This window comes from Sceloporus occidentalis, unplaced genomic scaffold (assembly GCF_023333645.1).
Source record: "Sceloporus occidentalis isolate IW3139 unplaced genomic scaffold, rSceOcc1.0.p SCAF_2, whole genome shotgun sequence".
In the NCBI taxonomy this organism is placed as follows: Eukaryota; Metazoa; Chordata; class Lepidosauria; order Squamata; family Phrynosomatidae; genus Sceloporus; species Sceloporus occidentalis.
The window spans coordinates 232128414-232155036 of NW_028316982.1; the positions used below are offsets into that span (position 1 = coordinate 232128414).

The 26623-nt window shown below is 38.4% G+C and overlaps 1 protein-coding gene across 4 annotated transcripts in view; it reads left to right on the forward strand.

Moving 5' to 3' along the window:
* IMPG2 (interphotoreceptor matrix proteoglycan 2) overlaps window positions 1–10245 on the forward strand; it is an 85314-nt gene extending 75069 nt beyond the window's left edge. Inside the window, exons 18-21 of one of the 4 annotated variants that reach the window (XM_089512383.1) lie at window positions 341–539; window positions 1255–1334; window positions 6103–6171; window positions 8832–10245. In XM_089512383.1, coding sequence (XP_089368509.1) covers window positions 341–539; window positions 1255–1334; window positions 6103–6142 — 319 coding nt within the window. In that variant the 3' untranslated portion in view covers window positions 6143–6171; window positions 8832–10245. Of the gene's footprint in view, window positions 1–340; window positions 540–1254; window positions 1335–6102; window positions 6172–8831 lie in introns of those variants that run through there. The other 3 variants (XM_089512384.1, XR_016280240.1, XR_016280241.1) reach the window with 3 other exon arrangements.
* The last annotated feature ends 16378 nt before the right edge of the window (window positions 10246–26623 follow it).

Genomic DNA, 26623 nt, shown 5'->3' on the forward strand with positions numbered 1-26623 from the left:
CAGAAGAGCTGTATCATCATAATTTCTTAAAAGCACAGAGAGTTGGGAATGATGGCAAAGTCTCAGAAGAGGGCATTATCTAGTGTGAGAGTTACCCAGGAAAATCCCATTCCATATATCAATAAAGGAAGCCTCCTCCATTAATGGTATTCTAAAAAGGACGCTAATATCTGGTCATGCTCAAAAAGAGATTATATTGTCAATTCAATTCTGGAAAAAAATTTGTGAGGGAAGGAGTACAATATTTATAGTTTTTTTGTGGGGTTTTCGGGCTATGTGGCCATGTTCTAGAAGAGTTTCTTCCTAACATTCATACAATATTTGACATGTCCTTTTTTAGGCAAGGAGACAGTCTTTCATCCATTGAAAATGCAGTGAAATATAACCCAATGTATGAAAGTGATGCTACTGGGCACAGCCATTACTATAGGAGATATCCCCAACTTACTTCATACAGCTCAACAAGCAATGAAACATCCACTGAGTACAGCAGTGATGAGATTAGACACATTTATGAACACAGTGAGCTAACTAAAGAGGTGGGTAATTCTATCTACTTGATTTGATTTCCCCTCAATCCTATCCCAAGGTTCTGGTAATAATAAAGCACATTTAGAAGTACTGAGAAACATATACAGATTGACTACCCCTTATCTGAAATCCTTGGGACCAGATGTGGCTTAGCTTTTGGATTTTTTAAAATTTTGGAATACCTGTATTTGCATATACACGATACACTATATACAATGCAAGTGCTGTAGTATGTGAGGCTGGAGAGAATGTGAGGGATGTGATGTTGGAGAAAGACATGAAAGGTGCAAAGCTGGAGAGAGAGTGACGATCTGTGACATGTCAGGAATCCAAGTGTAGTGCTCAGTGCAAATTCATGCCTCCAGCCATTTCATAGTTCCTCACATCTCTCTTCAGGCTCAAGTACCTCTCCAGCCTTGCATCTAGTTTGTTCACTACTTGTGTGGCATATGAGACATAAGGATGGAGAGATACCAAGGATATGAGAGTTGCAGGAGCACCACAGTCACAAAATGTAGAAGCAGGTGGCTAGCAACAAAAAAATTGTTTTATGGAGGTTTTAGGTTTTCAGATTTTCAGATTAGGAATGCTCAACCTGTAGTTACTCGGTAAAAATGCATTGGGATATTCTATATGTACAGTTTATCTCTAATCTTTGTTTTTGTGTTTCATTTAGGTTTAAGGATTATTGTGTAATTATTATTATTATTTCTTGTTCTGTAGGAGATTCAGGACAGGATACGAATTATAGAACTTTACGCGAAAGATCGGCAGTTTGCAGAGTTTGTAAGACAGCATCAGATGTGAGTTAGATATTTTCTGAATATTTTTAAACAACGCTCTGTTCACTATCTTTCATGCAAAATCCGTTCAAAGAAAAGAAACATATTTGGAGCTCATTTGATTTTAATAAAATTAGAGTAAATACCATTTGATTTGAATTTTGTGTAGATCACAGTGATTAGGTAAATTATCATACTGTAGTTTGTAAGTACACTTATCCCTCCATATTTGCGGCTTTAATATTTGAGGATTTGATTATTCACAGACTTGATTTATTTATTTATTTATTTATTTCCCGCTCTTTTCCCAGGACTGGGACTCAGAGCGGCTTCACAGCAATTAAAAAACAAACAAACAAAAAGTACAATTAAAACATTTAAAAAATAAATAGATAAATGACATGCATTAAACAGAATGATTAAACTAGTCCAACATTCCTAATATGTTAATATTAATATGTTCTTTCTAGGAATATCTAGGTCCTCCAGTGCAACTCTATGGTCAACTTTAATTAAAAGTTGCACTGAAAGACCTAGAGATTCCTAGAGAGAATGTTCTACTAGGCATTTGTAGCTTCTCCAGTGTAGTTCTATGGTCAGTGTCTGTTGGACACCTTGAGATTCCTAGAGAGGTGTTCTCTCAGGTAAAAACATGGTGTTTTTGTTATTTGCGGTTTTTCCATATTCACGAGGTTCTTCTGCCCCTAATCCTAGTGAATATGGAGGGATAAGTGTATACTACAGTACAATTAAGTACTAAACTCCACAACACACTAGGAGTACAATACTGTGAGAAGTGGCAGTTAGTATATTTTCTTCATTATTATAATAGGCTTTGTTTACTGTTCCCTAGTTATTTCCATTTCTTAGTACTTCTGCAGTAGTTAAATCATGTTGTGACTCTAATGTGAGTATGGCCATAGATTAGTTCTGTAACAATGATAATTTTAGTAGACAGATTACTGAAGAGATATAGTATATGATAAATCAGTATTCCCTCCCGTTTTAGGACCTTATCACACCGCTTAAATAACCTGGCTTACCTCTTCCGAATTGAAGTCTAATTCAGACTGCAGCTGGGTCCTATTGCAAGGATTTTGTCACCAAAGCCGCTGGGCAAGTCCAGCCCTGCTGCAGCCCAGGTCCCAGGCGTGCTTCAGGAGCCTGATTTAGAAACTGGGAGCTTTCTGACTTCAAAAAAATGGCCACTGAAGCATGTTGGGGACCCAGGCTGCAGCCGGGCTGAACTTGGCTGGTGGCTTTGGCAGCAAAATCCTTGAGATAGGATTCAGCTGCAGTCCGAATTAGACTTCAGTTCAGAAGAGGCAAGCCAGGTTATTTAAGTGGTGTGATAAGGTCCTCAGTTTGATCACTGGAAATTTCTCACACAATATGTGTCATAAAATTTACCCAGCTTTTTTTAGCAGTATTTAGTCTAAAAATAGAGAAAGCTAAGCCTGGATACATTTTGGTGATGGCATAAGATTTCCCTCTTTAAGAAGCCATCTAACAATAGGCATGAAATAGTTTGCTACCTTCCCAATTTAGATTTTGAATTGTGTATTTTCTTTTTGTTGTAATATTTTATTATATTTTTGATTGTTAGATTTTTGTAGCTCTTCATATGAGTTTTTTAAAAATTCTTTCTACTGTAATGGTATTTTATATTGTTTGTATTCTGTTTTTAGTTTCTGTTTGACTTAATTCATACATTGCCTGGAGCAACAATGCTGAAAATGGTGGTCCATGGACCAGCTACTGGGCCATGAGCCATCACAAGTTTCTAGGAAATTTAATCAGTTGGCACAAATATGGTACAAGCTCCTGGAACACTGGGAGAAAAATGTTGGTCTTCTACATCAGATGGACAGAAATGCACTAGAGAGTTAGGCTAAAAGCCCAATAATGAACCCAAATAATAAATACATAAATGATTATAACACATAGTATGACTTTTACTAACTGAATAAAAAGAATGAAAAAAGCCAACCAACCTAATCCTTCAACAATTGAAGAATTAAGTACTTGGGAGTCTGGCTACAGGGAGTGACTGTAAGAACTGTGAACCTCTCAAGTTACAGTTGTGTCCCTGAATTCCTCCCTGTCAGCTGTGCTGCCTTGGACAGTTGGGAGTTGAAGTCTAGCAACATCTGATCCCCACTCTACTCTAGAATAGTGTCATAGTCCTAGGGGACCCTATTCATTGCTAGAACTCAGGGGTTACATGGGAAGAACGGGAGGACTTGGCTCTTCATAGAACCATTTTTTCCTGCTTAGAAGTTAAAGTTCAAGCTTCTATCCACACAAAATCATAGTCTACAGACAACAAATAAACTGAATTTCAGAAAAGCAATTCAGATGGTAGCAGCATTGGCAACAAGAGAAATAAATCACGAGACTTTTTTTTTAAAAAAATAAGAATACAGGGACTAGGGAAAAACTTTAGGGCCAGGAAACAAACATTAAGCATACATACATACATACATACATACATACACATATATGAGTTTGTCATACTAGATTATTTGTTCTATGCTATATTTTTAACATAATTTACTTTGCATTTTGGTGTATTTTCTTTTTTGTTGTAGCCACTTTCAGTATTATTCTGTCAAAAAGGCAGGAAATAAACATTACAAACTAGGGGCCCAGCTATTGTTGGGCCCCTGTGACTGAGGATGAAGAGAATTAAAATCCAACAAACTATAGCACAGGAATGGGAACCAAGGCACATCAAATTCTTGAGATTCACTGGCCACAGGAAAGAGAAAAATCTGCAAAAATTGGTTTTGACCCCACTCCCCCCTACAAACAGGAGAACCAAAACTATTAAAGGGCATGAGTACCCTCTCAAACAAGTTGTGACTTCCATACCTAATTTTAGCAACAAAAAACCCCATTAAAAAACAACAACAGATGGGTTCATCCAGAAATCAGAACTGAACTTCCAGTTTTATTTGAAGAGACTGATGTGACATTGAAAGGTCTAGAGGATAGAAAGAAGGCCTTTAGACCCCAGAGTATACTCATCTTTGCTATAGTAACCCAGATTGTCCACCCCACTCTAAATGCATCAGGACAAGAAAGGACAAACAAAGGGATAGTGTGTGTGTGTGCGTGCGTGTGCGCGCGCGCTTCCAGATGATGTTCTGCAACTCTTAATAATTCTTACTGTGGGCTAAGTGGGCCTGGGCTCTACAGCATCAAGAAGATTACATAATTCCCACCACTATTGCTAAGAAAAGCAAAGAACCAATAAAATGCCTTGAGAAACCTACCGCCTTCCCCCGGATGTAGTGACTCAAAAAGCAGAATTCTTGCCTTGTTCTTAGAAGGCTGGTGATCTAATTTATTTATTTATTTCATTTTTATGCCACCTTTCTCCCAGAATGGAACCCAAAGTGGTTTCCAGGAATAGCAAGAAATAGTAAATTAAAAAGGGTTACAATAAAATTAAAATTAAAATTGCTTCATAAAACACATTAAGATCATTTTAAAAACAACTTAACATTGTAGTATCTTAAGAGGCACCATATTGGCACCATAGCACAGTTGTAAAGGATGTGTTTTGTATGCAGAACGTTTCAGGTACAATTCCTGATATCTCCATCAGACAGCAGATGATGTGAAAGACCTCCACTTTGGAAAGAAAATTCCAGTCACAGCAGACATTACTGGGCTAGATGGAAGAACAGCCTGATCAATTCATAAAGCAGCTTTCTTTATTTCTTTATTTCTTTATTTCTTCTGAACAAAATATTATTGTGATATTAATCAAAAACAGCAAGCAATAAGATATTGAATGTAGATATGTAAAGGCTACTTGCAGTTTTCCCCCACAAGAAAGGAGGCCATGGTACATTGGTACAGTCCATCCAGAAAAATGGTTTACTGGAAGATTTTTGCATTTTTTGCCTCCTTTGTGAAAAATTTGTGCAAAGCCTTACAAGTGTGCAAAAAGAGATTTTTGTGTGCAGAAGACTGTTTTACACAAAATACACTTTTCTGCTAAAACACTTTTTTGCATAAAAACAGAATGTTTTGGCATATATAAGTTTCCCACAAAAACTCTATTAAGGCCAAAAAAGAAGAAAAATATCATAAAAGTACCAAAAATGCACCCTCTCTCAGCAAGGAGGACACTTCTGAATCGTTAATTTTCGGGTGCAAGAATGTAATATGTAAAGATGTATATGCTAGTTGTGCTACCCTACAGATGGTAGCAGTCTAGTTAACTACTTCTCACTTCTGGCAGAACACTGTCCATTAAAAATGTGTGTACACAGAATACAAGAATATCATTGGTCCATCTATCACAGTACTATTACACTCATGTGCAGGGGGTTTATTGACAGACATTTTCCCAGTCCTACCTGGCAATGTTGAGGATTGATTCTGAGACTCTTTGCATGCAAAACAAAACTGATCTGTGTATGGTAGCAAATCTTTGTTGCGAATATAAAACTTATTATAATTTCAGAGTTAAGTCTGTGGCACTTAGTATTTCTCTAAGGATGTTTACAGAAAGACTATTGTAATTGATTGTTCATATTTATTAGCTGATTATGGGCAATTATAGTGCAGTTAAGAATGTCAAACTATTCTTACTGTACCTTAACATAAAGGAAGACAGTTACATCTTCAAAAGGTAGTAGAATGTTCTCATCTACAAAGAGTATTAATCTCTAAGAATCTCAAAGCTAAAAGAACCAAATGATTCTTAGAAAGAGACTTATCAACTTCTTTGTTCCAGACCAGCTAATATTCAGTAGTTTTTCCTTCAAAATAGGAGTTTGAAAGCTGTCAGAAACACAAATCCTACAAGTTAGTCCTTCTTGAGTTCTACAAATCCAACAAGGTAATGAATGAAGAATGTTTAGTCATTAATAAAACATAACATCTGGTATTTTGGGTGCTAGAAAACTTGTCACATTAAAGCAAGGAGGGGAATTATGTGGCTCTCCAGATGTTTCTGGACTGCATCTTACTGCAACATCTGGAGGGCTGCAGGATTCCTAACCCTTTGTTAAAGGACTGCAGTCTCATCGCTATGGTAATTGCAACTATTTTGAAACCAACTATTTTGCATCACTGGTAGAAACTCATTAGCAACTCATTAACTCTGACACACACACACACACACACACACTGCTTATGTTATATTAGCTATAAAATATAGTGTGCAAGTTTCAAGTCTATTGGTGTGTCTTTCAGAGCTGGTTTTATCATTTAGGAGAGAGGTGAAAATACAATATGCTGCACAAATATTAACAACCTATTGTTTGTCAGCCAGTAAAAGCCAAAATAGGCTCTGATTTAATTAAACATGTAGGATACTTGAATACTGTTTACTGGTATATTTAGAAGGCCAGGTCAAGTGTCAAATCAAACATATGTGAAATTAAACGTACTTGTTGCATTTGTATTTTGCAAAAGCCAATTGCATGAAATTCACAACAGCCTTCTTATAAGACACAGTGACCTTTATTTATAAGTAGTTCTTAGAGTAAAGGTTAAAACATTAATTTCACATATACAAAGATTGCAGCCATACTTTTAAAAAAAAAATCTATATGAAGCCCATGTGAATGTCCTCATTGAGGCTCTCAAAGCATATGAACCAATGGCTGCCTTAGCAATGAGCTGGATGAGAACCAGTAAACTGAGGCTTGGTTCCAGCAAAATGAATATTCTTTGGCTAAATTGTTTTTGTGTCCAGGAACTGGATGTACAGTCTGTTCTGGAAGGGACTGCACTCAGTCTGAATGATTCTTAGAAACAGCTTTGCCCATTATCACGTTTCCTGGAGAGGAATAGCATCGTCCCAATGGTTCATGCTCCAGTAAGCTCTCCATTACATTACTAATGGAATTTATATGAGGCTTCCCTTCAAGATGGCATGGATGCTTAACCAAGGGCATAATGTGGCAACCGGAATTATAACCAGTATAGCCAAGTAAAATCATATTACCACCAGTTCTGCCTATTTACTTCTGATTCTAGTTCAAGGTGCTGGATGCTTAAGCCGTATATGTCTGAAGATCAAATATCTGCATGCACACTTCTCGTTATATCAGCCTGCTCATGGTTTCAGGATAATCAGAGAAGGCTCTTTACCAGTTATCCCCGGGTACACTATGTACTGACAAGGGATACAATCTTTCTGGGTTGTGGCACTCAAAGTATGGAGACCACATCAAGATGCATCTGGCACTAACACTGCAATTGTTCTGATGTTAGTGCAATCCCTTTTTATTTTGGCAAGAAGTTTTAATTGGCTGCTTTGTGTAGTTTCATTGTTCTTAATGTCTTTGTTGTGATGAAATTCTCTGTAACATTTACAATTTTAATTCACTGCCATAGTACCCAGAAGGAACGGCAGTTTTAAAAACATCTTGATAAACAACTACACAAATAACATTCTTATATTCAAATAGTTCAGTTTTCAGTCATATATGCCTCTGATTTCAAATGGCCCTGTAAAGCTCTTCTTTATCCATATTTCAATACAATAGCTGGCATCCTGTTAGGCAATTACAATGTCATGAGCTTGGTTTACAATCTCATAACTGTTTGGTATTCAGCTTTATAATTGAGGTATGAGTGCCATGGCCAATGCCCCCCAAATCCACTTTAAAACCCAGCAGTTTTAAGAATCCTGTGTCACTTGTAAATGGGGTGCTTAATGATGGCATATCAGCCTCCTCCCACCAATGAACCACAGTGTTCAAGGAGTCGAGACAGGAAACCTAGAGGCCTGCCTGCTCCAGCTCATTATACCACTAGCAGGAGGAAGCTGGATGCATCATCCTTCAGCACCTTCCTCATCAACACTAAAGAACTCTGTCCCTTGGTGTGGCTGACTGGATTTTAAGGTGGGTATGGGGAGCCAAATTTGAAGATGAAGCATCGCCACAACATTGTCTGATGCAGGATATTGGCCAGTGATTCACATGGCCTCATTTTGCTGGTGCTCAATCCCAGAAAATATTTTTAATGTTAGGACCTCATTGCCTTACAGCCATGCTGTTTAGTTGTGTGTGTTTTTTTTAAATCAACATACCACCAAGGGCTCTTATAGTACTCTAAAACCTAACAAATTTGTTATGCGTAACACGTGATTATGTAAGCATGTATTTATGAATATTTATGTCAATAGTAAATTTGTTAGTCTTTAATGTGTTGCAAGATTCCTCCTTGTTACTGTAGCATTAGAAATAATGTAAAGTTAGAAATAATATTGAAGATAGGATTTCTTAAAAACCTAGAGATGGGATCTCTTTCTTCAACAATTAAGTAACCCTACTGAATGGTGACTTGTCTGAGATTAGGGAGAAGAGGATAGATTCCAAGCAGGCTTAGGCCCTAGCATCTGTCTTCTTAGAAATTGTGACCTCCCATGCCTTTAAAAATAATATGGGCAGCAACAGTTCTGCAGTGTTCTATCCTCCTCATTTTGTCATCTGTTTATAGTGTTTGACAAGCAAAATAATCACTGATGTCTTAATTTATTTTCAGGAAGTTGCTTTAAAAACTGGATCCAGTAAAGTTGCAGGAGATCAAGATGGACAGTGTTGCCACAAAGAGGATGTGCTGATCTTGCTGCAAAGTTACTTAGAATCTTTCAGTGAAGTGTGTGGATCTTAACTGCTCTTGAATGGATTCACTTTCCTCTGAATGGAGAACTGTGCATGGCTGTGTAACACAGGATTTTATGAATGCTTCCAAACATCATGAAATACAACCAGGATCTTGAAAAAAATCATTGAAGTCAGTTTCAATTCAATTCAAGGACTTTTTTTTAATTAAATGGGAAATGGAGTGCTCTGCAACTTTTTTCCCCTGTCCCATGAATGGGTTTTCACCCTTCTTTTTTATTTATATATAAATAATTAAAAAAGAGAGAAAGAACTGATATCTGATGTTCCCTACTTTGGAAGACTGTTTTTTCTGTTTAAAAATTGTTGGTAGGGATATAAATACTGGATTGCATGTGACAAGTTTATAGATTTGTTTCCTGTGCAAACTGATATTCTTAAAGGAAAAGATTTGGTCCATTAGTAAGCAAAAATAAAATTAGTGTTAAGTTATATAGATGTTTTGTGTGTGTAGCAGATTTAACTCCCCCTAATAAAATTATATAAATTTCCCAACATAAAATCTTTTACTAGAAACATGCTAAGACTGGAATCTTATGCCCAGTTACGCACTGGGCATTGAATCAGTCAGACTTCCTTCTGAGTGCACACACATCCATTACTTCCACTGTAGAAGGGGAATTTCTTTATGCCATTTTCTTCACATTTGCTCCTGTTGCCTTTCATTCTATACATAAGCTTGAGAAATTGGACCAAACCATCTAGGACATCATCCTCTTCACCAAAAGAAATAGAACGACAAGGAATGATATGTACAGTTTTGTACATATGTCACAGAGATGGATGTCTGGAGGCAAGAAAGGCTGAATATACCAGAATTAATTTTAACAGCTTTTCTCTTTAGCTAGATTTTGACTTGTGAGAAGGTCAATTAAAGACACGGGAGTTAAAAATTAGGTATTAAGTTAGTGTATTTATTGTATATTTTGATTTCTTTCTCAATAACTGGCTTTTTCACAATAATTTTGTATATGTCATCATTAAAGACAGGGCTGGGTTAAGAAAGTTCACTAGACAGGTGTTATTCAACTTCTTAATTCTTTAGAGCTGTTATGGAGATTTCTCCCCACTTTTCACATCTGTCCTGCCCCTTCGTGAGTGAAATGGTTTTGAAATGAATGTAATAGAAACCACATACTATTTCTGGACAGCAAATATTACGGAATTACTATTATGGACCTTTATGGTTTAGAGAATCACAAAATGTTATTATGTATAACCCACAGAAAATTCATTGGCTATACAAGGTGATACATAAACTTACCATATGAAGTCACATATGTTTTGTTAATTACTGATATAAAGTAGATGGCACCACAATATGATGCCATTTAGCATGGAGGGGTGGGGAGAAGGGTTTGTGCTAAAAGTTGTGGTGGTACAAATCCAGGACATTTATTTATTCCTTTTTAAATAGTATTGTAATTCCCAGTAGTTATGATCCTTGTTCAGGAATCAAGGCACATTCAAAGCTTTTACTCAAACCAAAATGGGTGGTTCCCTCCCCACTCTGAAATAGTTTCTGTTTTGTGGTTACTGTTTTGTAACTCCATATATACAATACCATCCCACAGCCTTAAAATTCTTCTAAGCTCTTTGCAAGTCTGGGCTTCCCAAAGCCATTGTATTGAATCTTAATAAGAGAGGAATTCCTGAAAACAGAGGAATTATTGAACAACAAATAGAAGGACGAATACTCTAGCATTCTTATCGAATTTGCAGCTGGAGGTTAATCCTAGGGCAGCATTCTCTAACTAGCACCTCCTAAAGTGAGTTGGACTACAGCTTTCATCAACCTCAGCCAACACCACCAATGGCTATGCTAGCAAGTAATGGTGGCTGTTTCAATCCAGCACATCTGGGCATCACTAGATTGGGGAACCCTGTCCTAGGATATGATTCTGAAATGTATGACTGTGCAAAAATGGTGCATGAGGAATAACTACTCACATCTTAATGTTTTTTGCTTGCCTTCGTACTCTACCAAAAACCTGCCATTTAGGGCTTGTCTGCACTGTTGCTTTGCTGCACATGAATCTTCAATTGGGGTGAATTTGAAGTGCCTTTCCCCTGCACAACTGGAGTTCAGGCACTGAGCAATCTTACTTAAAAAATCATCCCAATTTAAGGAGGCATGAGAGAGCATCACATCAGTATTTAGCTCAGTAAAACACTGCAGTAAAGGGTCTCATAAATGGGGGGAAACAAATGTACACTTTGGTTTAATTAGTAGCTTTTCAATATGGCTTGTCCACATCATGCTATTGTTATTCAGTTGCCATGTTTATGATTCTTTTAATTTATTTATAGTTCTTGGTTTGTTTTTAGAAATAGGGCATCCCATCTCTCTCACACACATACATTTGCATTCTAGCCTTTGTATTTCATGGTGCAGCTCAGTTATCCTATCATAAACTAGCAGAGAGGGAAAAGGAAAAAAAAATCATGATATACAGAAAAGCAGGCCCTACTAAATGTGCTGAAAGCAATGCAAACTAAAACTGCAGAACATGTAAGCTGGTATATTTTGCAGTGCAGATACAGCTTCAGTTATACCAAGAGATGTAGTTATAGATAGAGATTGACCAGTCTCAGCTGTAATAGAAGACTTAAAGCCTGTAAACAGACCTGTATTTAAAGTAATGTATCAAATAGTCTGGGAGACGTTTTTTTACAGCATAGGTCAAATCCCTGTCATGTGACCTAATGCATCTTTCTCAACAACCGTTTCCGACTTCCTGAATGCTAGCCTTGAACAGATTCTGGTCATACTGAAAATTAATATTTCAATGTGTATGAATGAAATATTTTTTCTATGTATATAATATCTGCTTATTTTTCACTGCAATAAAACTTTTTTTTGTTTCAAGAATGTATGAGCTTATTATTAAATATTCATAATTAGCAATGTCTATATACATTATAATGGTTGAAACCTCCATAGAAAGGTAGATTCTGATTAATTTTTCAGTTCTGACCAATTATAGTCTACTGTGGAATTGAGGGGTAGTGAATTACACTGGAGTTCTGCCTTGTTGAGGAAGTCTCCAAAGTTGCTACAGCGTAAATTGAAATATCTATTGTATTTGCACACATTGATGGTATCAGCATGCAGCAAGGCCTAACTGCTTCCTTGCTTGCATGGCAAATAGTAGTGGACTAAAGCCATTTTGTTGCTTAAATCAAAGTATGTCACTTCCATTTAGAGTGATTTGTGTGAAAGAAGTTGTAGCATGAACTGCTGTAGTTCACTGCATGCATCTAAAGGAGACCTAGGAAATTATCACATGGGATTTTTTGCTCAATCCAGACACAGGCTGGGAATGGGCTTGAATGGGTGTTATCCCACAGAAAAAACGCCACGTATGCCACCAGGTGACCACCACCCATCTCTCAGATGTGCTTAGCCAGCTGATTTTGAAGGACGGAAGCTTTCCATCCTTTAAAATTGGCTAGCTATGAGCGACTGGGAGACAGGTGGTGGTCGCCTGATGGAATATGCAGCATTTTTCTGTGCGATAACACCCATTCAAGACTGTTCAAGCCCGTTCCCAGTCTGTGCCCAGATCAGGTGAAAAATGCTGTGCGATAATCTGCCAAGTTTACAAATGCTCATGCTACAATTTCTTTTGCAGTTAGTCTCAAAGGTGCTGCAAGATCCCTTTGCATACTTTTACAGGGTAGTTTCTGGCATTGGGTGTATCATGCATCAGAGTGATGAAAAATTAAAGTCATCTTTTGATACCTGAGAGGTCAACATGTGTATTAAGGCTATACAAGGCTGTCATTTTTACTGCAACAAACTAACACGTCTTGTTGCTGTTGTTAACTGCCATGACCCTGACTCATGGCAACCCCATGGATGAAAACATCTCCAAGACCCACTATCCTCCACTGCTTTGTTCAGGTCCTGCAGACTCAGGCCCGTGGCTTACCTGGTTTAGTCTAGCCATCTGGCGTGCAGTTTACTTTTCTTTCTACTGCCTTCTACCTTCTGTAGCATTATTGTATTTTCCATGAGTCATGCCTTCTCATGATGTGTCCAAAGTATGACAGAGAGTTCAGGCTTAATCTGTCCTAGGACCAATTTGATTGCCTTTTTGGATGTCCTTGATATCCTTACTACTTTTCTCCAGTGTCACATTTCAAATCAGTTGATTGTCTTTCTTCTTCACTCTCAAGGTCTCACATCTGTATATGGTGATGGCTTGAACAATTCTAACTTTAGAAATAAAACAGCTTAGACAGTTCTAACTTTAGTGCCCAACTATTTATCTTTGCACCTGGCTCTCATTGAGTTCTTTCATAGCTGCCCTTCCCATTCCTAGTCTTCTTCTGATTTTTTGACTGCAGTCTCTGTTCTGGTCAATTCCCTTGCAAAGCAAAGCAAATTGCTTCAGGCAGCAGTATGGGAGGATGGGTGAGGGCAGGATGGAACTGATGTATGAATGGTACACCAAGGGCCAGAACAGATGGGTGGGAAAGAGCAGCCTGAGTCTGCTCTGACTGCAAGTGGGTTGGGACTATGCTGACCTCATGGCCCACTTCCAAAGTGGACTGTGGCCCCAGGACCCAATCAATGCTGCCAGGAGCTAGATTATTCCATCTTCTTTTTGCTCTGGTCCAAAGGTGGCAGCACTGAGGGAGCTGGAACTCCCACCTTGGTGCTCCCACTTTGTCCTCCACATGAGGCAGCAGCACTGAGGGAGCTACACACACTCCTTGGTGCCATCAACACAATGCACAGCAGGAAGGAGCATGCCTAACCCCCTCCCTGCCACATGCTGTGCTACTCCTGAGTGGCATGTGGCAGTAAGGTGGGTGGCCCCAACCCCAGAAGGCCCACACAGAAAGCCCACCTAGAAGTCCCATCTCTTGCATTGGATGACATCCCGGGGGTGACACCACTGCCTGTTCCTATGTTGTTTGGAATCTTAGTTCAAATCAAAATATTTCTGACTATAAAAGGTGCATATCAGAGCATTTAGGAATGCTGAGATACAGCCTTTACAGAGGAAATCAGTTCTCCCATACCCTTGCTCTCCAGCAGGTCTCTGTAGAGCAGTGGTTCTCAATCTTCCTAATGCTGCAACCCTTTAATACAGTTCCTCATGTTGTGGTGACCCCCCAACCAATGGTCATGGTTCCTAAGACCATCAGAAATATGTGTTTTCTTATGGTCTTAGATGACCCCTGTGAAATGGTCGTTCGACCCCCAAAGGAGTCACGAACCACAGATTGAGAACCACTGCTCTAGAGGGCTAGTTGAGACTGCAACCATGTTGTGCTGGGACAAGCCATGAGTCTTTTCTTTATCACTGAAAGTTCCCTCGCCACATTTGCCTATGAAGCTATTCACTGGTTTTAGCTGCAGAAGGTGTGAGGTTTAGCAGGACAACACTGCAGGAAGAAAATATTACATCTGCTTCCCCAGCTGTGGTCTTGAGCCAGATTTTATCCCCCTGGTCTGTCATGTGAACAATGAGAAGAAGAATCCCAGGTATCATGGGATTCAGAAATGTACTTAGTATGAGGTAACGTTTGAAAGCTGGATTTGCAATCCATTTGTTGAACACAAAGGCAGTGGCAGTGAGCTCAAATTTGGGTGATAAGAACCTGAGAAAGAGAGAGGGAAAGGTATTCATCTATGATGAAAACCCAGTCAATTTTAAAATACTTCAGGAACAGTCTTACCAAAGCAAGTTACAAAAAGACTCTCTCAGCTTGACGAAAGAGGATTAGACAAAAGAATATTGTGAAAGATTAGTTGCCTCTCACTGAGAAGGAGGGCACCACGGAACAGTTCCTGAGGCAGCTCAAGCCTGGCAAAGGACTAAATGAAGGGTTTTCCTTGTTTGACCTGCAGGTAGTTATTTCCAAGTACACACTGCAAGCATCCATGCGCATTTGGTCAGGAAGTGAGCACCTTTTCCATTTTGCTCCTTCCAGAAAGAGAGATAAAGCTAATAGGTTTATACGACTAAACTGGAATGTTTATATATAACTCCAAAGTACATTCAAGACATCTGTGGTATTACACCTGGATTTAAAAATAAAAAATGTAGCCCCACAGCCTTTTTCCCAAAGTGGGAAGAATTAATCACAACAAATGTTACATTGACAGTTTGGGACAGCAGAGTTAAAGGACGAGTTATGCTGGAATCATAGGAGGCTACAGCTATTGCTTCCCAGGAAGAAGAGCAGGGAAGAGGGAGACAAATTTGTCCCCACATATTGGCCAGAGAAAGAATATTGCTGCTGCCAAAAAGGAATGCTATAAATTAACAAATAGTGCCTATAATTGCTTTTGCAGATCTTGTGTGGTGTAGTGGTTTGAAAGTTAGAATATGGCTCTGGGAAACAGTGGTATAAATCCCCTCTCACCCATGGATCCTTAGTTGATATTGATCAAGTCACATTCTCTCAACCTTAGAAGAAGGCAATGGCAATGGCAAACAGCCTCTGAATAAATCTTGCTAAGAAGGTTTAATAGAATTTTGATTGGGTCACCATAAGTTGGAGTCAACTTGAAAGCACATGGCAACAAAAGCATTTGGTTACCCTATTTTCGCCCAATTGTATGTTCTGTGTTGTGCCTTTTATGTTCTGCATTGTGCCTGCTTAAGAATAGAACTATCTTATTATTAACTTTGTGGAAGCATTTCCCCCCGGGAATAGTGGGAGAAATGCTTTAAATAAATAAATAAGATTCTCAAGGATTATGCTTTGAACAGTGATAAAAACATTTCCATCTGAAATAGTTCTGGAATTTCAGATGTATACATGCATCTCTACTTATATGTGGAGCAAGCAAAGTTAAAGAAATCAGATGAGTAAAGGCCATCAGATGGCATGCATCTGATGGCATTTATTCATTACTATTACTAACAGATCTAACATTGGACACAGTCTGCTGGACGTTCCTCCATTGAAGTTTCATTGAAAGAGAAGGAGATGGGCCAGAAGAAGACAGTTTCAATTCCTTGGAGAGGGTTTTGTGAGAGGAAACTTCCCATGTGGATTGTACTCTCTCTGTTTTGTCAGTGTAGCTCCATGTAAGTTATATACTGTGCTTCTGACAAGACTTCACAACAATCCCTTCTGACAAAACTTCTCAACATCTGGTTTTCTAAGAGAGAGTTGTCCGGTTGTGCTTTACTGCAGTGGTGCTGCCTAGTGAAATTAGTTCCGCCTCATTTTGTGGTTTAGGGCCATTAGCAAAATGAATTAATTGCTTTTTCCAATGATCTGTAAATAGGTCAGCATTCTTCCCATATAGTTGTCAACTGCCACAATAAACATGGACAACTGTTGACACCACTGAGTTTATCAAATGGGAGAAATTTCTCTTAAATTTGAATGAAAGAAAGTGGGGCCAGAATGCATTCACTTAAAGTCGCTAGTTTAGCGCAATTACGTGAATACGCATTGCATTTGAACTGGCTTCCCATTGCCTGAAAATAGCACACCATTGCCCGAATTTGCGTGTGGCAGTGTATCATGCAATAACATGAAACCACATGATTGCATTCAGACTGACTTCCCATTGCCCAAATTTGCACTGCCCCATCCCGGATTAGCCCCTTTTCACTTGCTGCCCCTCACTCCTGGAACCTTCTTCTCCCACAAACAAGAGCCATCACTTCTTTAACCAGCTTCAAAACGGAGTTGAAAACCATCCTGTTCAGAGAAGCCTTCCCAGGCATTGCATAATTGTCGCTTACTATTTGATGTTCTTTTGGTGCCTGTTTATCCAACCATTTCCTGTATTGCTATGTACTGTATATGCATTAGCCTACTTGAGAGTATGTATTTTCCCTGGTAAATGATTAACCATCCATTATGAAGCCAAGCCCTCCCTCCAGTCCATCTGCCTTGGTCCAGGCCTCAGAGGTAGAGAGGAACTGCTGGACCTCTTACCCTTTCCCTCCACCACTCCCTTCTCCTTCTGTGTCATGTCTTTTTAGATTGTAAGCCCGAGGGCAGGGAACCATCTAACTACAAAGATTGTATGTACAGCGCTGTGTAAATTTACAGTGCTTCATAAATAAAGGTTAATAATAATAATAATAATAATAATGTAGTGGGTTATCGTGCAATAACATTAAACCCCATGATTGCATTCAGATTGCCATTGGATTATACTTCCAATTTCCCTTGTCTGATAAACTCCCATGAGTAATTTACCTGCCAATGTTTAAAAATGTTAGTTACACTCAAGAAAGGCTAGATATGTAAAATGTATTTTTAACAAGAGGGAAATGAAAAGTTACTTTTGGATGTTACACATCCCAGAATCCTCCTGCCAGCATGTTAGGTTCGGCATTTTGAGAACTGTAGTCCCAAAAAGATGATTATCCAAGCTCTGTTTTTTGTTTAAGTCTCTATGCATTGTAATAATTTTGGCATCTAATATGAACGTGAATTAATTCCTACAATTCAAGCTAATAATAATAATTTATGTTTCAGTATTGAAATTAATATTTGCACATCTGTTTAAATATATTTTGAACATCTGACATGTTTTATCTTTATTTCCCTATTTAGTCCATAAAACAGCCACATCACTTCTTCCTTTACATCACTGCAGAACTACTCTCCATCCTCTCATCAAAAACTCTGCCCCCTCATACCATAAATCTGTATACAATAAAGATTTGGGTCATCTTAGAACCTATATATATATATATATATATATATATATAATGGTTTAAGCTTCAAAGGATTGGAGTTCACCTCACCAGATGTGCCAAATATATTATAACAGATGTGCAGATGTCAATTTCAATACCAAAATATATAGTAAAGATATTAAAGGAAAAGTGTGTGAAGTGAAAAAGTAATAATTTTTTTATTTCTTATTTGCCTCTCACCAAGGCTCAAGATGAGTACAACACAAATTAAAACATATAAAACCATTTAACATATTAAATTAGAACACATAAACCGAGGACACCTTAAAATCATCCAAAATAAAATTAAAAATATACCAATGTAAAGCTGTAAAACTGACTGGGTAGGCCTGCTGCAAGAAATAAACCTTTCATATGTTTTAAATTTCGACAGCATGTTCAGCTGTCGGATCTTTAACCGATTTTTAACATAGATTACATCTTATGAAATCCTGGGATTTGAAGTTTGCATACAAATACAAACTCAAGGAGTCCATAAGATAGAATCATGGCAGCTAAAGTAGAATCATAGTGCTATAATCATGTAGTGGAAAAAAGTCCAAGGTAAATAGTAATACTGACACTGAGTGTAGAAAATTTACAAGGATGGATTTAGAGGAAAGAAGAGAAGGGTTCTCTTGGACATATATTGAGTCTGAAAAAGCAACAATGCATCCAGGAAGCAAGTATAGAACAGGCAGTTGGAGGTGCAAGAATGGAGCAGGGAGAATCATTTAGGGGAGAGAGCATGATTGTATTTATATATGCATCTAATAACAATGAATAAATAATCTGAATAATGGGAATTTTTGGAACTTAATCATAACTGCAAACTCAATGAAGCAATGTACTAAAATATCTTTCTCACAACAAATGTCTGCAGTGTTTACTGTATATACTCATCTATAAGTCTAAAAATTTATGCCCAAAAATTGACCCCAAAGCTGCAGATCAACTTATTTATGGGTCACAATAGAAAAATGATAGCAGCTCTTTCAGATTTCCCCATGCCGTGGGGAGAGGAGTTTAGCAAGAAAGAGCCAAGCAGCAAGAGTCCAGGGTGATTGACTGATAGATATTGCTGTTTGTTTAAGAGTTCCCCTCAGTGTCTGGCTGAAACGAAAGCTGAAACAAAGGAGAGAAAAGGCTCAGTGAGAATCTCTCTTGCTATATGCACACATAGATACACTGGAGGAGCCTCCAAGTTTTACCCTTGACCTAGCCACGAGTCATGGCAAAATCCATAATTTTGGCCCCGAAACCTGACCTTGACTTATACATGAGCTCGATTTATAGTTGCGTATATACGGTACTATTGTTTGGTGGTTGTTGGGTTTTTCTTTTCTTTTGCTCCAAGAAATGTTGCTTAACACACTATAGGACATGAACAGATGGTAAGTATTTTTTCTCCATAATACTAAGCTGTAAACCATATGCTTATTATTTCAATACACCTCCTGTTCAACTCAGCAGTCTTGGTAATATTTTTCCATAGTTCAAATTTTTCTTCTTATTACTTGAATTCTTCTGTTGACTAGTTGTTTGGTACTTTTATGTTGATTACTTTAAACTGTCTTATGTAATTTAAAAATTCTTCAGTTTTAACTTCCCTAACTTTCATCACAATCTTTCTTCTTGCTGTTTCCAGGTTGGCTTCTCTCATATTTAGAAAGAAGTTACATGCTGGCTGAAATTCTCTAGCATCTGCTTAGTTCAGGCTGCATCCACACAGTAGAAATAATCCAGATAGACACCACTTTAACTGCCATGGCTCAATGCTATGGTATTATGGAAACTGTAGTTTGTTGTGGCACCAGAGCTCTCTGACCACGTAGGCTAAATGTCTCACAAAACCACAATCCCTAGAATTCCATAACATTGATCCATGGCAATTAAAGTGGCATCAACATGTATAATTTCTGCAGTGTAGATACAGCCTTCGTATATTTAACTACTTATCTTTTCCTGGTCTGGCTCACCCAATCTAGGTGGAACTATCATTCAACTGCACTCTGCTGGCAAAATGGATCTCCTTCTCCTTGTGCAGGTGATGCCTGGCAAAGTAGCTGGGGAAGGGAGTTACATCATGGCAATCGTGGCAAAATTGTGATTAAGGAGGAATTGTGACTATGGAAGAATTACTTAGATTTACTCATTTGTAACTGTTTTGTATTCATGATTGCTATCTAGGAGTTCTCTGCACGGGTCCAAAGGCCCATTCTTTCCCTGCCCTGCTTTGTGTTGTCCTGTTTAGATGATATAGGCAAAAACCCCAGGGCCAGGATCAGATCTGATCCTGGCAAACCAGACAAGAATCTGGCAGATTCAGCCCAATCCCAGGGTAAACAGCCTTTACCCTAAGCCAGTTTGACCTCTGGTTTCCTGGAGACTGTGTAGCAAACCTTGGCTGTTTAAATGCCCCCACTCTGCATTACCTCCACATGGGTGCAGCCAGGTGCCCCATTTCTATATCAAATGCAGTGTTGGGGGGCTTCTCAGTAGGTCCAATGGCATGACAAGGGAAGGAGTATGTGCTGGTAGTGAGTAAACACCTGACCGTCCCTGTGTTGAACCCAGGACCAACCTGGGTGAGCCTTTGCTCAGCCCCAATGACACAATTGTGACACTATTGCCATGAATGTAACTTCCCCCTCCAAACCTACTTTACTGGCTATCATCTGCATGAGGAGAAGGAGGTCCATTCCTATTTTTTTAAAAGGTCTATTCTGGTGGTGATAAGAGCACAGGTGAAAGATATTTTCCTCACTTTTGTGTGTGAGCCAGACTAAGAAAGTGATATGGAATTCTGGCTCCTGTCATAAATTAAGCTCATATCATTAGCTTCTGTATCAAACACAATGCACATAATGGCACTTTTTTTTTGTAACATCAAACCATTGATACTGAGTACAGAGCTTTTAACCTGGCGGACTATGATCAGTCAGGTCAATAAAGCAAATCTAGTAGCATATCAAGGACTTCAGTGGGACGATTACAATCATAGATATAGAGCAATATAATTGTAAGGTTACTGTAAGTATGTAATAAACAGTTTGTTGTGCAGAAAAAATTACTTGTCGAATCCAATAGGCTAGAGGGGAACTATTCTATACAATCATTCTTTTCATAGAACCAAATGTGAAATCAGTGTTTGTGCTGTTTGATTGAATGTTGTTGTTGTTGTTGTTGTTGTTGTTTTGGTCTGTTTTGTTTTGTTTTCTTGTCCTTTCTGGTTGCATTGAGATTTTTTTTTGTTATTTTTATTGACTTTTTTTTTAAAAAAAGCATTGCACAATATAGAGTTAAAGTAGACTTACTAATTACCTACTGTTAATCTAAACCTTTATTCTCCTGTTTAATAATTTTATTTTTCAGAATGGATGTGACAAAGAGAAGAATGTGTATTATATTTAGACTACTGCTTCATTATTTGAAATTATTTTAGATTCAGCTTTGCTTTAGCTCTTTTCAAAATTCCTTCCTTCCCTCCCTCCCTTATCACAGTTTTTAAATCAAAGACAAGACTGAAGTTTGTTTACTAATATCTCTGCTGCTTTCACAAGAAATGCACTCTAAGTGCACATTAAGCATTAATTCATATATTTTTAAATCAGACTGTATATATTTGTGTTTTCTAGCTGTAATTAACAGACTTTTTTATTTGGCAGTCTCTAGCTATATAATAAGATTTCTTCAGCCAGAAACAGTAGGAAATGTATAGTTACAAAGTATTATAACAAGCTTAGTTTTCAGAGACCATTGAGCTGTCCATTGAATGAGTTTTTAAACATGTATTCATTTATCCCATGCAAGTTTCAACAGGTTATTTATTAAGACCGGCATTTTTATTTCTTTGTGTATTCATGCATGGAAGTTAAATGCCAGTATATCTTCTGGCAAGTGCTAACAGAAGAATTAAGTCATGATGAAAAAGAGGTGTGTGGAGGGTCCTGTTGCTTCCAGGGATTAATGTCAGCATATGGTACCTTTCTCCTCCCAATTACTGGCTCAAATCCAGCTAGATCAGCATTTACCATCTGTTAATTTATTAGTCCAAAGAATTTAAGTGGAGCATGAGAGGAGTCTCAATCCAGTTTAGAATAGACAGGTGGTGTAATGACAGCTCAACTCTGCAATCATTGAAATGGAGATCTGACTCAAATTTGCTGAACATCCAAAACTTCTGACCATCTCAGGAAGAACCATGCCACTAATTCCATTTGTTTTCTTTGTCTTGAGTATAATTTTCCAATCTGCATTTCTACAACTAAATACACATTTCCCTTTAAAATAAAATGTTGTCTCACAAATCTATAGTGCCCTATGCTTCATCTCTGAATTCAGTACTTGTGCCTCTGTCTCTTTCCAAATGGACTGGTGAACTACCAAAATATTTGGACACTCAGAAGTCTGTAAAAAGAAAAATACTAGACATATAAAGTTACACTGATGTGGTGTTGTATGAGAAGTATGCAGACAATCTGGATAGGTAGGAGTGAGTTGAAAAGCAGGGACTTTATTTTGTGAAAATTGCCTTTCAACTGTTGTTCAAGGAGGAACAAAGTGAGGAGAAAATATCTGCCAATCCAGAAAAAAGACATGAAGCATTTCTCACACTTTTGCTATTAGCTTTGTGATATCATTATAAACTGAATTCTCACTAGCTATATAGCTTCATAAAACAGCCATTTCTATCCTTACCCTACCTATGTACTGTTCAGACTTTCAAAAAGGTACTCTTTGGTCTACAAATCCAAGATCCCCTGCCAGTAGGGCTGATTTGATTGGGGGTTCTGGGATCTGTGGTCCATAAAATAATGTAGAAGTTGTGACCCGTAGTGAAATAGTGGACTTCATTTTTGCTTGTGATGTTATTTTGAGACTGATCCATATGAATACTCTTTTCACTTCCTCCACCTTCCTACCCTTCCTGTTAAATAAATAATTTGTCTTGTTCTTTTCTTGCCCACTGCCTCACCAGTCTTTCAAAGAGCTTGGGGCTGGAGGCACTACATGCCATTGGGATTAGCAGCATTTCCCCAGTCCTATTTGTGTGTGAATCCAAGGCCCATAGTTGCTTGTACTGTACCAGAAAAGGGGATGTGGGTATGGGCAACAGGGTTAGATTTGTTAAATAATTCAGATATTCTAGCCAGAATGCCTTATGAATTCATGCTTGATTGAAAAGTATTCAGGAATTTAAAAAAATTATCTTGCTACTGAAATTTGATCATTGGACTATATATCATAATTAGCAGTAATGGTAATAAAACCTCAACTTCTCACCTTAATTTTGCTGATGTCAGAGTTGTCCCTATTCCTATTATGATTTAATATAACAGATCCTCCAGCATTCCAAAGAAGTAAACTGGAATACATGTAGCCAAGCAATATTGTGGTGAAGAAGGCAAAGGTTACTAATGATGAAGAACAGTCTAACTAGAAGAGGCTGTACCACACCTGAGACTCCTGGGAGGGGTGAGATTCCCCCCCCCCTCTGCTCCTCTATGCTCTTTTGAGTCAATTGGGTGCAAGGTACTCTTGCACTGTGAATTCAGTCTGGAGCAATTGTAGTAAGCAAACAGAGGTGAGAGCCACCACATGTATACTAGATCCTTGCCATTCCTGACTTTTGAATGCAGCCGAAAGGGAACTGGGAAAAGGAAGTGGTAAACACCTCACTGCAGCAAGGCAACATATCCAGGGGTATAAAGGTACCACTGTTTTGTGGATTTTGGATGATATTGTACTTTGCAGCAAAGTAAGTTTCCTATCTAAAAGAGGCTTTGGTGAGGTTATTATTTAAAGAAGGCATCCCTGGGCCCCACCATTCTGAATAACTATTATCCAGTCTGTAATATTTAATTTTGGGGCAAGGTCCTGAAGTGTGTGGTGGCCTCCCAGCTCCAAGGGTTTCTGGATGAGATAGATTATCTAGTTCCATTTCAGTTTGGTTTCAGGCCAGTCTATGGGATGAAGACAGCTTTAATTGCTTTGGTGGATGACCTACGCAGGGAAGTGGCTGGGGAGTGTGTATCTGCTGGTTCTGCTGGACCACTCAGAGGTCCATCAATCACTTTCGATACCATTGACCATGGGTTCCCTCTCTGGAATGGGGCTCAGGGAAACTGTTTTATAGTGGCTCTGATCCATCTTGGAGAGGCAAACTCAGAATGTGGTAAGTCACTAATTGCAGACTATCTGAACATGACCACTGGCAAACTTTCATAAGTGCTTTATTCCCAATGCACGAGAATTATCAGATAACAATATATTCTATACAACAGAGTGATAAGCCTAATCAGCTAATAAAGTCTGCTTTTATGCCTTTTTTGATCTACAAAATTTCTAACAGGTCTATCAAAATCAGTTTCCTGACAGATGGAAAGCTAACCTCTGTTTAAAAGCCTTCAAGGAAGGTGACTCTACCACTCTTTGTGGCAATGTGTTCTACGGTTGAACAGCTCTTATCAGGAAATTTTTCCTAGTGTTTAGGTGGAACCTGTTTCCCTGTAGCTTGAATCCATCTCCTAGACTCTGGAGCAGCAGAAACAAACTTGCTCCATCCTTAATATGATACCCCTTCAAATATTTAAACATGGCTATCATGTTACCTCTTAATCTTCTCTTTTCCAGGCTAAACATACCCAGCTCCCTAAGTCATTTCCCATAGGGCATGGTTTCCAGACCTTTTATCATTTTGGATGCTCTCCTCTGGACATGCTCCAGCTTGTCCACATCCTTCCTGAATTGTGGTGCCCAGACATGGCAGTTTCTGAGATATTTGAGTTGGCCAAAGGATCTTTCTGTTGATGCTATTGTAGCTGAATTGTCAACAACATTCTCAGACTAACACAAACATTATTTCACAAAATTTGTAGTGAGTTAACACATTTTTAAGGGAGGGGGCTGTGAGAAATTCACAAGCCCCTCCTCAGCTCTCTGGGCCCCAGACCAATGTACCAAATGAACATCTTATCAGGACTGATCCAGGGCACCTGGTGAAGATCTCAAGTGCCAAGCAGCATCAGCTGACTAAAAACACTTCTGTATGGACAAGTGTACTTCTGTTTTGTTTGTTCACCTTTATACCATTTATACTCACCTTTCTTCCAGTAGGCTCAGGCCAACATACATGATTCTTTTTCATTCTGCTTAGTAGTAAAAATCCTGAACACATCCATTTTTTTTTGGAAGTAAAATGGGCTTGGACTATGTTATTACTTAGAAAGCCAGTGGAAAATACCAGAGATCTCTAGGTAGAGCTAGGAAAGTCTGTCTATAGAGGGGCTGCCATTCAGAGTTCACAACACTGGCTAGATAGACAACAATATTAGGCAATTTCTTGTGTCCCTAGGTTTTTCCTCTCACCCATCCTTGTAGATCAGATAGATCAGGGGAGAGAACAAGGGTCTAGGTCAAAGTCACACATTTAATTATATGGCTTATTTGGGGATTTTTACTTGGATCTTGCAAGTCCAACACTATAACCACAAAGCAAACAAGGACTTACTTTACTGAAGCAATATTATGATCCTATTCCTTGCAAAGAGCCAGTGTGGCTTGAGATTTGGACTAGGACTCTGGGGAACAGAGCTTGAATCCCCATTCAGCCATGGAAACCCACTGGGTAACCTTGGGCAAATCACACTCTAGCAGCTTCAGAGGAAGGCAAAGGCAAACCTACTTTAAACAAATCTTGCCAAAATAAACTGATGATGCACCCACCTTAAGGTCTGAAATGACTTGAAGGCACACATTTAGAAATTCATGGCAAGTGTTGCAAACATTCCACCACTACATTTGGTGTAACAAAGTGGTTACTAGTTTTATGACTGCCATAGCAGAAAATAATATATCAAAGCTTATGTGCAATACAATATCCCACCCTACCCCTACAAAATATACAAGGAGGCTGGAAAGAACACTATCTCCTCCCTCTCTACCATTCCCTGTTGCCTTGAGACATACAAATACTAAAGTCCAGGGTAGAAAAAATGGAGATAGTACACAAAGACTGTAATAAAGCAGGGGTTGCTCTCTTTTCCTTGATTGTAGGCTAAGCAGAACTAAGATCCCAACTACCATTTGCACCATTTACAGCGAAAGAAGGTACAGTATCATGGTAAGATTACTACCTATTGCAGATTGCCGTAGCCCACTACTGTAAAGTTTCCTAGTCCAAGAGATCTCTGATTGTACATTAACTTAATAACAACTATAAGGACAAAGTTATTTTGAAAACAATTCTTAATTTTACTTTGTTGATATGTAATTGATTTGCATATTGTGGTATATCATAATTCTGTCCTTGTGTGCCTTCAAGTCTCCTGTTGACTTATGGTAACCTCATGAATTTCATAGGGTTTTCTTAAGTAAGGACATAAACCCAGAAGTGGTTTTGCTAGCTCCCTCCTCTAAAAATATAGTCTACAACACTTTTGACGTGAAATAGTTTTACAAGTGTAAAAAAAAATTGTAGATACAGATCATGTTAGGGCTTGTGAAGTGTACACATGAGAAACCATGCCAAAGGTCCTTCAGGTTACGGTCATCCACCTGAAGCACTATGCTGTCTCCTCAGTCACAATAGAGTACTGGCTTGTCACCTTTGCTGTTCACCTTTCCGCCCAGGCATTTTACCTCAATGATACCTTACTAAGAGTGATGTCAGAGCCAAGTGTCCTGGACAGTAAGGTCATTCATTATCTTTAGCTTAAAATGGAAATACTGAATGAACAAACCAGAATTGCTTTCATGCTTTAGTTTATAGGACTTTCCAGAGAAAAACATTAAGAAAAGGTTGTAAGTTGCCACTGTCCCTGTGAAATAAATCAAATAACGTCTGCTAATCTGACAGCCTCTCTCTGTCTCCTCCTACTCTCTTGTCCTGAGGCTGGGAAAAAAATATATTGTAAAGTTTCCCATCAGTAAAATGAGATCCTTTATCCCATTTGATGGGCAATGCTGGTTTAAATAT